This window comes from Engystomops pustulosus, chromosome 8, assembly GCF_040894005.1.
Source record: "Engystomops pustulosus chromosome 8, aEngPut4.maternal, whole genome shotgun sequence".
In the NCBI taxonomy this organism is placed as follows: Eukaryota; Metazoa; Chordata; class Amphibia; order Anura; family Leptodactylidae; genus Engystomops; species Engystomops pustulosus.
The window spans coordinates 45,203,651-45,217,945 of NC_092418.1; the positions used below are offsets into that span (position 1 = coordinate 45,203,651).

At 42.2% G+C, this 14,295-nt stretch overlaps 1 protein-coding gene across 1 annotated transcript; it reads right to left on the minus strand.

Moving 5' to 3' along the window:
* Nucleotides 1–12,160: 12,160 nt before the first annotated feature.
* On the minus strand, nt 12,161–13,133 carry LOC140075207 (hemoglobin subunit beta-2). The gene is made up of 3 exons (XM_072120801.1): nt 12,975–13,133; nt 12,651–12,873; nt 12,161–12,429 (listed from the first exon to the last, which is right to left on the minus strand). The coding sequence occupies exons 1-3, from the start codon at nt 13,064–13,066 to the stop codon at nt 12,301–12,303; spliced, it is 444 nt and encodes a 147-aa protein (XP_071976902.1). The 5' UTR covers nt 13,067–13,133; the 3' UTR covers nt 12,161–12,300.
* Nucleotides 13,134–14,295: the final 1,162 nt, after the last annotated feature.

The following is a 14,295-nucleotide window of genomic DNA, read 5'->3' on the forward strand; positions in this document are numbered from 1 at the left end:
CTGCTCTGTGCTGCTGTCTGTGTTACTGGAGCAGCTCCTCCCCCTCCTGTGTAGCTTCTAAACTCTGCTACATCAGTCAGAACAGGAGGGGGAGGGGCAGGGGAGCACATGTCAGCTTGGACTAGCCTCTACTCAGCCCTGCAGTCAGTGCCCATCAGGAACACTGAAAAGTATGTATGTTTATGTGTAATGTGTATGTAGGTGTGATGTCTGATGTGAACATTGTGTGCATGTTTATTCACATGTATAATGTATGCATGTAGTGTGTGTCAGGGTATTTGCTTGCACAGTTCTATGGTTTGTGTTAAAACACCCATCCCCCCTGCACTGTATAATGCCCCTACTCTGTATAACCCACCCACACTGTATAATGCCCCCTCGCACTGTATAACCACCCCTGCACTGTATAATGCCCCTACTCACACTGTGTAATGCCCCTACTCAGCATAATGCCCCTACTCACACTGTATAATGCCCCTACTCAGCATAATGCCCCTACTCACACTGTATAACCACCCCCCACACTGTATAATTCTTGGCACTTGCTTTTATGTGGTGAATACCATACTGTTCAGGTTGTTAATAAATGTAAATTTTATGGTTAACCCTTTAACTATTAACCCCTCCGTTGCCGCCGGCAAAGTTGCCGGCGGCATTTAAAAGACGGAGGCGCGCGGACGCCGCCATATTTGTTACGATCGCCGCGCCCCCGAACGTCATTGGGGGGGGGGGGGCGGCGATCGGTTGCCATGGTAGCCTCGGGTCTTCGTTTGACCCGAGACTATCTGGCTTCTGCATATTCGTTACAATGAGCCAGTGGCTCATTGTAATGAATGTGCTGCAAAAATGCCATATATTGCAATACAGAAGTATTGCAGTATATGGTAGCAGCGATCTGACCATCTAGGGTTAATGTACCCTAGATGGTCTAAAAAATAGTGGAAAAAAAAAGAAACAAAAAAGTTTAAAAAATAAAAAAAATTAATAAAATATAAAAAATTCAAATCACCCCCCTTTCCCTATAACTGATATAAAACATAATAAACAGTAAAAATCACAGACACATTAGGTATCGCCGCGTCCCAAAATGCCCGATCTATCAAAATATAAAAACGGTTACAGCCGGCGGTGACCTCTGAGACGGAAAATGGCGCCCAAATGTCCCAAATGCGACTTTTACATCTTTTTACATCACATAAAAAATGAAATAAAAAATGAACAATATGTCGCACAGACCTCAAAATCAGAGCAATGAACTCGTCGGTTCATTTTTCAAAAAATGACACCTCACACAGCTCCGTGCGCCAAAGTATGAAAAAGTTATTAGCTTCAGAAGATGGCGAAATTTTTTTTTCTTTTTTGTACACATTCATTTAATTTTTGAAAATGTATTAAAACACAATAAAACCTATATAAATTTGGTATCACCGCGATCGCACCGAACCAAAGAATAAAGCTGAGGTGTTATTTTGAGTGCACAGTCAAAGTCGTAAAAACTGAGCCCACAAGAACGTGACGTTTTTTTTTTAATTTTTCCACATTTGGAATTTTTTTCAGCTTCGCAGTACACGGCATGTTAAAATAAATAACATTACGGGAAAGTAAAATTCGTTACGCACAAAATAAGCCCTCACACAGGTCTGTACACGTAAAAATGAAAAAGTTATGGATTTTTGAAGGTGGAGAGCGAGAAATGAGCGAAAAAACCCTGCGTCCTTAAGGGGTTAAAACAAAAATCAACATTTTTTTCCAATATAAGACATACCCCTAAAGTAAGACATAGTGGGACTTTTGTTGGTAAAGAGAATGTAAGATACTGGGGGATATTTATCATACGCTGGCGTTCGTGCAGGGCCTGGCGTAGAAAAAACCGCAGCCGGCGACTTTTCATAAGTGCAGCAGCAGCGAGTGCGCAGGCGCAGGGACAGTAATGCCCCGCGCCGGCCCACTCCTGTCCGGCCATGCCCTCCGCTCGGCCAGCCGCGTCCCCCCTTCACTCCCCACTGGCGTGAAGGTGGCGGATTGGGGAAAATAATCGCAAAAGCTAGCAATAAGCTAGCATTTGCGATTATTTCAGGGCCTCTGCGCCACTGGCGGTGCGCAGAGGTCCTGATAAATATCCCCCACTGTCTTACTTTCGGGGAAACACGGTAGTTACAAAGACAGGGTTAACCTTTTTGTCATTTTCTACAGCATTCTCAATGTCAACATTATCCTTATTACTTTTTCTGTGGGGATTCTCGTCCAATAGATTCTCTGGGTATCCCCTATCTCTAAATCTCGCTTTTACAATCTCTACTTGAGTTTCTACATCCGCTCTGTTCGTGTAATTTCCCTCAATCCTTTTAATTTGCCCTATAGGATATTATTAATCCAGGGGCGATAGTGACAGCTGTCAAACTGGATGTAACTACAGGTGGTCCCCTACTTAAGAACACTCGACTTACATACGACCCCTAGTTACAAACGGACCTCTGGATATTGGTAATTTTTTGTGCTTTAGTCTTAGCCTACAATGATCAGCTGTAACAGTTATCACAGGTGTCTGTAATGAAGCTTTAGTGATAATCCTGATTCTTATGACAACCCAACATTTTTAAAATCCAATTGTCACAGTGACCAAAAAATTTCTGTCTGGGATTAAATGATAAAATATACAGTTCTGACTTACATACAAATTCAACTTAAGAACAAACCTACAGACCCTATCTTGTATGTAACCCGGGGACTGCCTGTATTAACATCCGTCAGTTTGAATAAATGTTTGCTTTCAATTTTCTCACCATTTCTTGTCAATTCTAGGTCTAGGAAGCAGATCTTTGTAGCCACTTTCACATAGGTGAATTTTAGATTATAATTATTTACATTGATGTATTTTATAAATTCTTTCAACCTATCCTCACCTCCTTTCCATATAATAATACAATTGTCTATATATCTTCTAAATAATAATATATTTTCTTTAAATGTGTTATTTTCCGCAAAAATAAACTCTTCCCCCCACTTTTCCATATATAAATTCGAATGAAGGAGCAAATTTTGCCCCCATGGCAGTGCCATCAATTTGTGCTTAAATGCAATAAGCTAGCATTTGCGATTATTTCAGGGCCTCTGCGCACCGCCAGGTCCTGATAAATATGCCCCAATACCTCTTATGATTAAGTCTTTCCTATTCCTATCAATTTCCATAACTTGTTTAAATCTTTCCTTCATAACTGTTACCCCTAAATCCTGTGGTATACTAGTGTATAAGGAGGAAACGAACAGAGCAATATATCCTTACTATCCCCAACATTCAGATTTTTTAGAATCTGAATCAAATGCTGTGAGTCCCTGAGATATGAACGCATGTCTTTAACTAATGGTTGTAGATAAAAATCAATGGGGCAGATTTACTTACCCGGCCCATTCGCGATCCAGCAGTGCGTTCTCTGCGCTGGATTCGGGTCCGGACGGGATTTATTAAGGTAGTTCCTCCGCCGTCCACCAAGTGGCACTGGAATACACCGAGCCGGGCTGAGTGAAGGTAATTGCAATTTTCGCAACACATTTTTTTTTTTAAATGCAGCGGTTTTTCCGAATCCGTCTGGTTTTCCTTCGGCCACGCCTCCCGATTTCCGTCGCGTGCATGCCAGCGCCGATGCGCCAAAATCCGATCGCGTGCGCCAAAATCCCGGGGCAATTCAGGGGAAATCGGCGCAAATCGGAAATATTCGATGTGTTGTCCCAAACCGCTAGTCACTGAATTTATTTCAGAAAAAATGGGTCTACCTGGTGGTTTGCTAGTGTTCTTATGGATTTTTGGCAAGCAATATATTACTGGGATTTTTGGGATACGAATGTTAATATATCTATTATATTACCTGCTCATTAAGTACTCGGTTCTTCCTTCCCCATCCTGTTAGTTCCAATGATTTATTTTTTGTAGATGTTGGTAGGACCCCCCCTAAGTTTATTATATGTTTGTGTATCACCTAACAGCCTATAAATCTCTTTGTTGTAATTTTTCTTATCCAACGTTACAACCCCCCCCCTTATCAGCACTTTTATTACCGTATTTTCTGCCCTATAGGGCGCACCGGACTATAAGGCGCATTAGTCCGATGCGCCTTATATATGTAATAATTACATATATAAGGCGCATCGGACTATAAGGCGCGGGGTCCGGGGGCGTGGCGGAGGTCCGGGGGCGTGGCGGAGACGCGACGGGACGCGACGGGACGCGACGCCGAGACGCGACGGGGAACGCGGGGAAGGTGAGCGGGGAAGGTGAGGGGGAGGTGGAGGAGGGCAGCGGACCATACTTACATCGGTCCCCGCTACCGGAGACAGCAGATCTCCAGCGGGAACTGCAGACCACGCGGCAGAAGTTGTTCGTGCCGCGTGGTCTGCAGTTCCCGCTGGAGATCTGCTGTCTCCGGTCTCCGGTAGCGGGGACCTATGTAAGTATGGTCCGCTGCCCAGCGCCATACATAGGGCGCACCGGACTATAAGGCGCACTTTGGATTTCCACGGAAATCCAATGCTTTTAAGTGCGCCTTATAGTCCGGAAAATACGGTACTATATTTTTATTCTCTCTTAATTCCTTCAAAGCTCTTCTTTCATTCTTTGTTAAATTATCCTTCCAATCTCTATTACTCATATTTTCAAAATCTTTTACCACCAGCCCCTAAACGTATATCTATACATTCATTCCCTCCCATGGGTGGGGGCATGAAATCTGATTTCTCTTTCAGTGCAGTGTGTTGTGTTAAATATTCCCTAGGGGCCGTTTTATTCAAAAAATATTTTTTCAAATTGATATTTCTGATAAACTTATTTATATACGTTTGGAACTTGTCTAATTTAGACTCCGGAGCATATTTTAACCCTTTGTTTAATAGTGACACATGTTCATTTGCCAGTTTAAAAGAACTGAAATTAAAAATACCTGTACTGTCACACCAGATTTACTCCCCAAAAGAAAGTAGATTGCAATAGTGCAACAGGATTTTTAACCAATAAATAGGTGTTTTTATTTGGAATACTCACAAAACTTGTAGATTAAAAAGGCGTTATGCAATAAAAGAGTTTGCACGTGCTGTTTTCTGCCCGACTCCAAGTTTCCCCTGGATGGCTTCTTCTGGGGCTTACCGACATGCAATCATTCCTGTCTTTTATAGAAGCGTAGATATTTTAATTGGTAGCAGCAACATTAATAAAATTTTTAATAATAATAATAGATAACCTTAGTGTATCTAGTGTTACATTAATAACATTGCAACCCTTAATGATGACATGGTTTATGGCTATGGAGGGATGCGCCTTATATCAGAGATAAAGAACTTTAATAAAGGATGAAGTGCTTTACTTTCATAGAAAGCATTTAATTTTGAAGCATTCAGACCCAATGGGACAAAAGTTTTTAATTGAAAAATCCCAAACGATTCTCTCTGACTCTTTTTTTTTCAATACACATACACGAGGGCGGTTCAATAAGTACCTGTGTTAGAAATGAAGACAGAATTGTTTTAAAAAATTTTATTTTTCAACATACCGTAGTCCCCTTTTAGAAAGATACACTTCTCCCAACGTTCCTGCCATTTTTTAAACCCCTCCAAAAAATAGGATTTATCAAACTCTCCAAAATGCCCCTCTGTCTCGGCGATTGACTAAATTTTTTTCCCGCTAGCCATTTCTTCATGTTAGGGAACAAGTAAAAGTCGTAGGGTGCCATATCAGGTGAAAAAGAGGGGTGCGGCAGCAATTCATAATGCAATTCATTCAGTTTTACAGTGACAACTCCAAATGAATGTGCTGGTGTGTCCTTCAGTTTTTTATCGAAGTGGTCCATTAACTCACTGTAGTATTGTCCAGTGATTGTTCTTCCTTTTTCTTGAAAAATCCATGCGGTTGTCCACCGTCAGCAATCGCGGCACCCATCTCGCGGCATCCATCGGGCCGACAATTTTTTCATTGCCAACTTATCAAGTAAAATATTAATTGTCATTCCGGTCGACACACCACAGCCTCTGCTATTTGGCGCACTTTCGTTCGTCGATCAGCGAGTATCATGATATGGACTTTTTGAATGATTTCTTCGGTAACCACGCCGGGTGTCCTGGTCGCGCCTCATCAAAAACTGATGTCCGCCCACGTTTAAATTCGTTGAACCAATATCTAATTGTGTTCCTATAAACAGCATCCAACTTTGCTTTTATATTCTCGCATTTTTTCCCATCCAAAAAGAAAAAGCAATTACCGAGCGATACTGCTCTTTTTCCATCTTAGCGAAAATCATGAAACACGTCTTACTCAAATGGCTGCTAAAACCAAACTAAACTATCAATCGGTCTGCAATTTGTTTTGCCGTTGTTTGATAAATGCAGCACAAGATGACACCAACTTCCCTCAGGAACGCTCTCTGTCGTCAAACACGGGTACTTATTGAACCGCCCTCATATATGTATATATATATCTATATCTATCTATCTATCTATCTATCTATCTATCTATATATATATATATATATATATATATATAAGGCCTTTAATCTACTTGTGGCTTGGTGACAAACGGAACTAGGAACGGAGAGGTACGGTTTCTGAGTCAGAAGACCTTGCACTTACACCAGAACCAACCACGAGCCTAACAAGTGATTCCAACAAGATGAACGCCGTCCCAAGGAATTAAGGTTGAAACAGGGGATTCCCTTTACTTGTGTGTCTTGAACTGGAGTTCGAAAAGTACGGAGGAAGCAGAGAAAATATTAATTTATAATTTGGACATTGTGGTATTTTTTGGACTTTTTTCCATTTTTTCCTCCTGCACCATTCGTTATCTTCTAGTTTATGCCAAGGTATTTGTAGGCATTTAGTTCTATTGTTTGTTCAGATAGTAAATAGCATAACCATATCAAAACGACATCAGAAAAAAATGTATTCAAAACAAGATGCAATTGGATTGATGTCCTAACTCATTATAACTAAAAGACGTGACTGCTGGGATGTTAAATAGTCACCCTAAAAAACGCACTAGGAGCAGCTCCTAGCCCTACCCCATTTTTAGCTGTGTTAAACTGCCAACTTTATTGGAACATGAATGTCTGATAAAAAAAAACTCATAATGATATAAATAAATGTTATATATATATATATATATATATATATATATATATATAATATAACAAAACTCAACGTCACAAAATGATTTTATGATTGACAAAATGTTATCACCTCTCTAAAGTATGCAGAGTTATCACAAAGATGTCTTCCACTGGAAACTACAAGTCCGATGATCCTTTAGTTTTCAGTAACTCCTCCTACCTCTTATGTTCTGCTCCCAGTGATGATGTAACAGACTATCTTGCTCAAATAAGAGAAAAGACGGCAACCTACATAACTCCAAGGAAATAATGTAGGTGGTGCACGCAGCCTGAGATCCTGGCGTGCAAGTTCTGGCAGTCGTTGTGTAGTCAACTACAAGTTAAGGGTTTTTCTTCCACATATTATCCAAGTTGAGTGGGTCAATCAGACTCTGGGCTGTAACCTTCTGCACTTTATCCCGCTCGACAGGAGGACTGATTCTCCCTCCTGCCATGGGAAGAGTTCTCCTACAACTCCTTGGACTCTGAGTCTCCCAGCTCTGCTCTCTTCTTCATTGTTTATGGACAGCAACAGCCCTCCTCTTTATGTGCCTTCAGATGTTCCAGCTGTGGAAGAGTTGGTCCAAGATCTTAAGTCTATCTGGGAGCAGACCTGAACCAAGACCCAGGCAAACAAGAAATGCAGGCCTCCTCCCATCTTCTCTCCAGGTGACAGTGTGGCTGTCCTCCAGGTATTTCCGGGTGAAGATGGCCAGTTACAAACTGGGACCACCTTTCCTGGGTCCTTTCGAGGTGTTACAGTGCATTAATCCTGTGGCATATAAGCTCCGCCTTCCTCCCACTATGCACATCCCGAACTACATGTATGTTTCCATGTATCTCTCCTAAAGCCATTCATCTTGAACCGCTTCTCCCGGTAAGTTCCTCCTTCTGCTCCTGAGGTTGACTTCACCAATGTCTTTGAGATAAAGGAGGTTCTGGACATGAAGACGGTGAGAGGTAAGCAGCTCTTCCTTGTTGACTGGAACAGGTTCGGGCCTGAGAAGAGGTGTTGGGAGCCCGAGGACAATATCTTGGACTGTGGCCTTCTGCATAGATTCCTCCAGTCAGGAAGAGGGGGAGGCGGGGGTACTGTATGGGTGCTCCTGCAACCCATGTCACCTGTTTCCCATCTCCGCTCCCCAGGACACCTGGTGCCTCTCTCACCTTGCCACAATCCAGCGCTGGCACTGGTGGTCCGGCACGCACAGGTTTCATAGGTTTGTTCTTAAGTTGAATTTGTATGTAAGTCGAAACTATATTTTATGATTGTTATGATTGACAATTGGAGTTTCAAAAATTTTTGCCATAATGGAAAGAAGGATTATCAATAAAACTTCATTACAGACACCTTACAACTGATTATTGCAGTCTGGGAGCAAAGTAAAGCATCCAGAGAGCTTCACCCCTGGTAAATGAGCCCCACTGTGTCTAGAATGCAGGGGCGTCGCTAGGTCAAAAGATCCGGGGCTTGTGTCCGGATCTTTTGGCCAGTGCCCCGAATCTCCTCGGGTCAGCAGATCATCTGCCCCGCTGCCCGGGAGATTCCTTCCCTCTCTCATCAAGATCTGTGTCTGAGGACACAGATCGTGATGAGAACGAGTGCAGGCGCTGCTTTCCCCTGCAAGGACCTAGCCTCCGGGAGTTCCAGAGGCTGAAGGACCTGTGATGATGTCATGATCACATGACCTGCCGGGGAAAGCAATGCACAGAGGGAGAAAGAACTGCATCTGTGAGGTGAGAAACATGATAGGGACTAGGGAAAGGGGAGAACATTGTGGGCATTGTGGGGCACATTATTTACTGGGGGGCTGTGTGGGCACATTATTTACTGGGGGGCTGTGTGGGCACATTATTTACTGGGGGGACTGTGTGGGCACATTATTTACTGGGGGGACTGTGTGGGCACATTATATACTGGGGGGACTGTGTGGGCACATTATTTACTGGGGGGCTGTGTGGGCACATTATTTACTGGGGGGCTGTGTGGGTACCTTATTTACTGGGGGGACTGTGTGGGCACATTATTTACAGGGGGGACTGTGTGGCACATTATTTACAGGGGGGACTGTGTGGCACATTATTTACTGGGGGGCTGTGTGAGGCACATTACTTACTGGGGGGACTATGTGGTGCACATTACTTACTGGGGGGCTGTGTGTGGTCACATTACTTACTGGGGGGGCTGTGTGGGAACATTACTTACTGGGGGGATGTGTGGGGCACATTACTTAATGGGGGTCTGTGTGGGGCACATTATATACTGGGGGGACTGTGTGGGCACATTATTTACTGGGGGGCTGTGTGGGCACATTATTTACTGGGGGGCTGTGTGGGCACCTTATTTACTGGGGGGACTGTGTGGGCACATTATTTACAGGGGGGACTGTGTGGCACATTATTTACAGGGGGGACTGTGTGGCACATTATTTACTGGGGGGCTGTGTGAGGCACATTACTTACTGGGGGGACTATGTGGTGCACATTACTTACTGGGGGGCTGTGTGTGGTCACCTTACTTACTGGGGGGACTGTGTGGGCACATTACTTACTGGGGGGGCTGTGTGGGAACATTACTTACTGGGGGGATGTGTGGGGCACATTACTTAATGGGGGTCTGTGTGGAGCACATTACTTACTGGGGGTCTGTGTGGGGCACATTACTTACTGGGGGGACTGTGTGGGCACATTATTTACTGGGGGGCTGTGTGTGCACATTATTTACTGGGGGGACTTTGTGGGCACATTATTTACTGGGGGGACTGTGTGGGCGCATTATTTACTGGGGGGCTGTGTGGGGCACATTATTTACTGGGGGGACTGTGTGGGGCACATTATTTACTGGGGGGACTGTGTGGGGCACATTATTTACTGGGGGGACTGTGTGGGCACATTATTTACTGGGGGGCTGTGTGGGCACATTATTTACTGGGGGGCTGTGTGGGGCACATTATTTACTGGGGGAAATGTATGGGGCACATTACTTACTGAGGGGACTGTGTGGGCACATTATTTACTGGGGGGGACTGTGTGGGCACATTATTTAGTGGGGGACTCTGTGGGCACATTATTTACTGGGGGGACTGTGTGGGCGCATTATTTACTGGGGGGCTGTGTGGGGCACATTATTTAATGGGGGGACTTTGTGGGCACATTATTTACTGGGGGGACTGTGTGGGGCACATTATTTACTGGGGGGACTGTGTGGGGCACATTATTTACTGGGGGGGGCTGTGTGAGGCACATTACTTACTAGGGGGGCTGTGTGAGGACATTACTTACTGGGGGGCTGTGTGGGAACATTACTTACAGGGGGGCTGTGTGGGAACATTACTTACTGGGGGGCTGTGTGGGCACATTACTTCCTTGGGGGGCTGTGTGGGCACATTACTTACTGGGGGGCTTTGTGGGCACATTACTTACTGGGGGGACTGTGTGGGGCACATTACTTACTGGGGGGGGGCTGTGTGGGGGCACATTATTTACTGGGGGTCTGTGTGGGGCACATTATTTACTGGGGGGCTGTGTGAGGACATTACTTACTGTGGGACTGTGTGGGGGACATTTCTTGGAGCGTGATCACACATGGCACTAGGACAGGCCTCGGTTTGATCTCATTTGCGTTTACAGTAATACACATGTGATGGGTAACACGCACCTGGTGTTGTTTAAATGCAAGACAAATGTGTGAGCGCAGCCTTACAGTATTTGGGGAGATTGTTAGGAGCGGCAGCAGGATAACACTGCCAGAGAACAAAGATGTGGTGATGGGGATTTCTCCTTTGTTCTCTGTAGCTGTATATACCAGAAGTAACCTTGTTAGTGGCACAACCACATGTGAGGGGGTTATGTACAGGAGGGGGCATTACTGAAAGTGCAATACACATGCATTGGGGCCCGTGCCCCGAATCTTTTACCACCCTAGCAACGCCCCTGCTAGAATGGTTTCCGAAAAATAGTTGAAGTCAATTTCAATATCATTAATCGTTCAATTATAATGAAGCCCCACAGTCCCAGACCTCAACCCAGTTGAACACTTGTGGGTTGAATCAAAAACTGTATTAGATTTGTAGGAACAAATTAATGTAATGTAGTTACAAGAAAGAAATCTCCATAACTAAGAATATTCTAAATAGTTGCAATCCGGTAACAAACAAAGGGTTAACAACCACAATTAGTGCTATCATTGATAGCAGGTTACCGGTGTTTGCTACAAAAACCTGACTAGTATCGTGAGGGTTCAGCCTGTGAGCCCTCTCCATACACCAGTGATAGATGTGTGATGATATGTCAAAAGATCACCTACCAAAATTTTCATTCTGGAGGGGGCAGGTCCACATACAGTATGATGCTAAAGGAGCCGGGTAAACCGTATCCCATTAATACCCTTTGCAGAAGACAAGGGTGATGTGGCATGTAGCTGATAACATATTGGCTGATTTGTAGTGCATGTTGTAAGTGAAAGTTTTGTGCAGATCTTATATTGCCCATGTAATGGCTTCGGAGCCCCCATCCTACACAGGACACATAGAAACCAACCAGCATGTATATGCATATTGAACCTTATAGGTTATAACCTCAATGAATACAGAGGGTTAGTTATATTAACGGCGATATGCCAAACTTCTGGCGTATTTTACATAGTGTATATATACAGTGTGTGTATGTGTATGTATATATATATATTACATACAATAGATAGATATGGTAAAAGCAGACCAGCCCTGTGTAAAAACCTGTAATGGTATAATGGTGGGTTACACTCTACGGACCACAAGACTATATCAGATCCAGGTGAAATCTTTATTCCAAGTGCACTTATAAAGATTTTCTCCTGGATCTGATATATTGGAGTGCTCCCTGCTTCTCCATTTTTAGATAGATTGATAGATATTTGGCAAATATGTTGTTACCCTTTCATTCACACTGTATTGACATTTTTTGTCATTCACATGGAAACTATTTGTATTAAACCAAGTTTGCAGTAATATAAATAATATAACTTTCATTTAAACAGAAGATACAAAGTCACAGAGTAAGGTAATAATTCTGATTTTATTTGGAGCTAATGCTACATTTTAAAACTCAAAAACTACATATAACATCTTGCTGGTCGAAGAATTGCCTGGTGGTAAACTTGTAGCTTGAGAATCATTTGAGGGATGATACTGTAGATTTAGTGGTAACCCTTGGCAAGAGCATCAGCCACACCACAGAATGCCTTCTCGAAAGAAGCCTGTACTTCAGGGGTGAACTCTGTATGGAAGGTATGGGCCAAGACAATAACTACCACACCTCCAAAACGCTGAAAAAGAAATACATATGTCAAAATGGTTGTAAATGTCTTTAGTAGTTCAACACCATTATTCACAAATACATAAGTTATAAAATGTAATAATCAAATTTTAAGGTAAATGTGCTTATATGTTCTAATGTTATCCAAGTCAATACAATTACTTTTATATAGTATAATATAATGTCAAGTTTGACTAATTCAGTAAAAAATTATATATATTCAATAATTACCACAAAGTTGGCGGGATCAACATGCAGCTTCTCAGAGTGGTACTGGCTGAGTTTGGCATAGTGCCCCTTCAGATTATCCAGATGTTTCAGAGCTTCTCCAATAGAGCGCAATACCTTCTCACCATGAGCTATGACCTTGGCATTGTGGCAGATGGCATCAGGAGAGGCCAGGTTACCAAAGGTACTGAAGTATCTTTGGGTCCAGGGGTAGACGATAAGAAGCCTGGTGAAAAACAAAAGAGTTAGAGGTATTTCAGAAGATAACATAATGTAATGTACATAGTATACAGAAAATCATTTATTTCTGTTTCTTATTATTTATACCTGGCAAGAGCTTCTCCTCCAATGTGCTTGCAGTCCACCTTGGACCAGATAGCATTGATGTGCTTGATCTCCTGTTCTGTCAGGTGGACCATGGTGAATGTTTTTGGCTTTCTGTGCTGAGCTTCTGAGCAATGAGGCTGGTGGTTTCCTCACACAGTCCTTGACTTTAAATAGGATTTACACGGTCCATCCCTCATCTGTGCTATTCGTCTATTGGCTGCCATGAATCACACTTATCTGTTCACCCTCCTCCTCTACTCCTGTGCTTGGTCCAACCCAAATGTTAACCCAAAATTATATTCTTGAAACATATTTATATATATTGTATTTTTAATTACAATTTCATTCATTACAAATTATTAGTTATAAAAGCTATCTATAACTTACACAGACATGCACACATCTGTGCCTGAATAAGATAATGATGCAGAAGCCTACATGAAAATGTAGCAGCGCAATGCTTGTTCTTTGTATAATCTTATACATGTATTAGTTTCTTATTTTAGAGTGCATATTCATACATTGCTATTATATGCACCTTTACCATTCTCTAATATAAAACATAACAATTTAGTACCCCAATTTAATTTTTCTTTGTATATGTGATATCATAAGTTATATTATAAATGCAGTAAACCCCAGTCCGTATGGAACTGGAGAACATTACTATATATTAGGCAGATATGCCCTTCTGATCCAAAAACCCACAAGAAAGCAACTTCACATTCAGTTTTAGTACATTTACTTTAGTAAACTGACTAAATAAATAATTAAGTAAAATGTGCAGCTATAATGAGGGAGTAAAATGGATTTAATAAGGCACAGTTCACATCTACATTGTTTGTTCCATAAAAGAATACATCAAAGATTTTGTCAGAGATGGTGGGATAGGCAAAAAAAGGGAAATCCCATGGAGATATTATACTATATAAGTATAATATTTATATTTTAAATATATTTTAATTGATGTTACACTAACACCGTGTTCACACTGGACTTTATTGTAGTTTCCAGCAGCATTTGTAAATAAAAGACCTACGGTAAATGTGAAAAAGTATTCCAGAAAAGCATATTCATTTACTGTAATGTATCCAATAATTTTGCACATTGCTCACCTGTTCTACCTGAATACATGCATCTATCTGTCCCCCTGTCCCTCTGTCTATGCTCTATGAATATTTATCAGTAGTTTGTTTTTTACTTGGATGCTCTAAAGAAGAACTTCTTAAAAAAAATGATATATCTAAGGCTTGTTCTGTAGGAGGTGAGATCTGCATCTGTGAAACATTGGTATATTATTTGTATTTAGTGCATTATTATT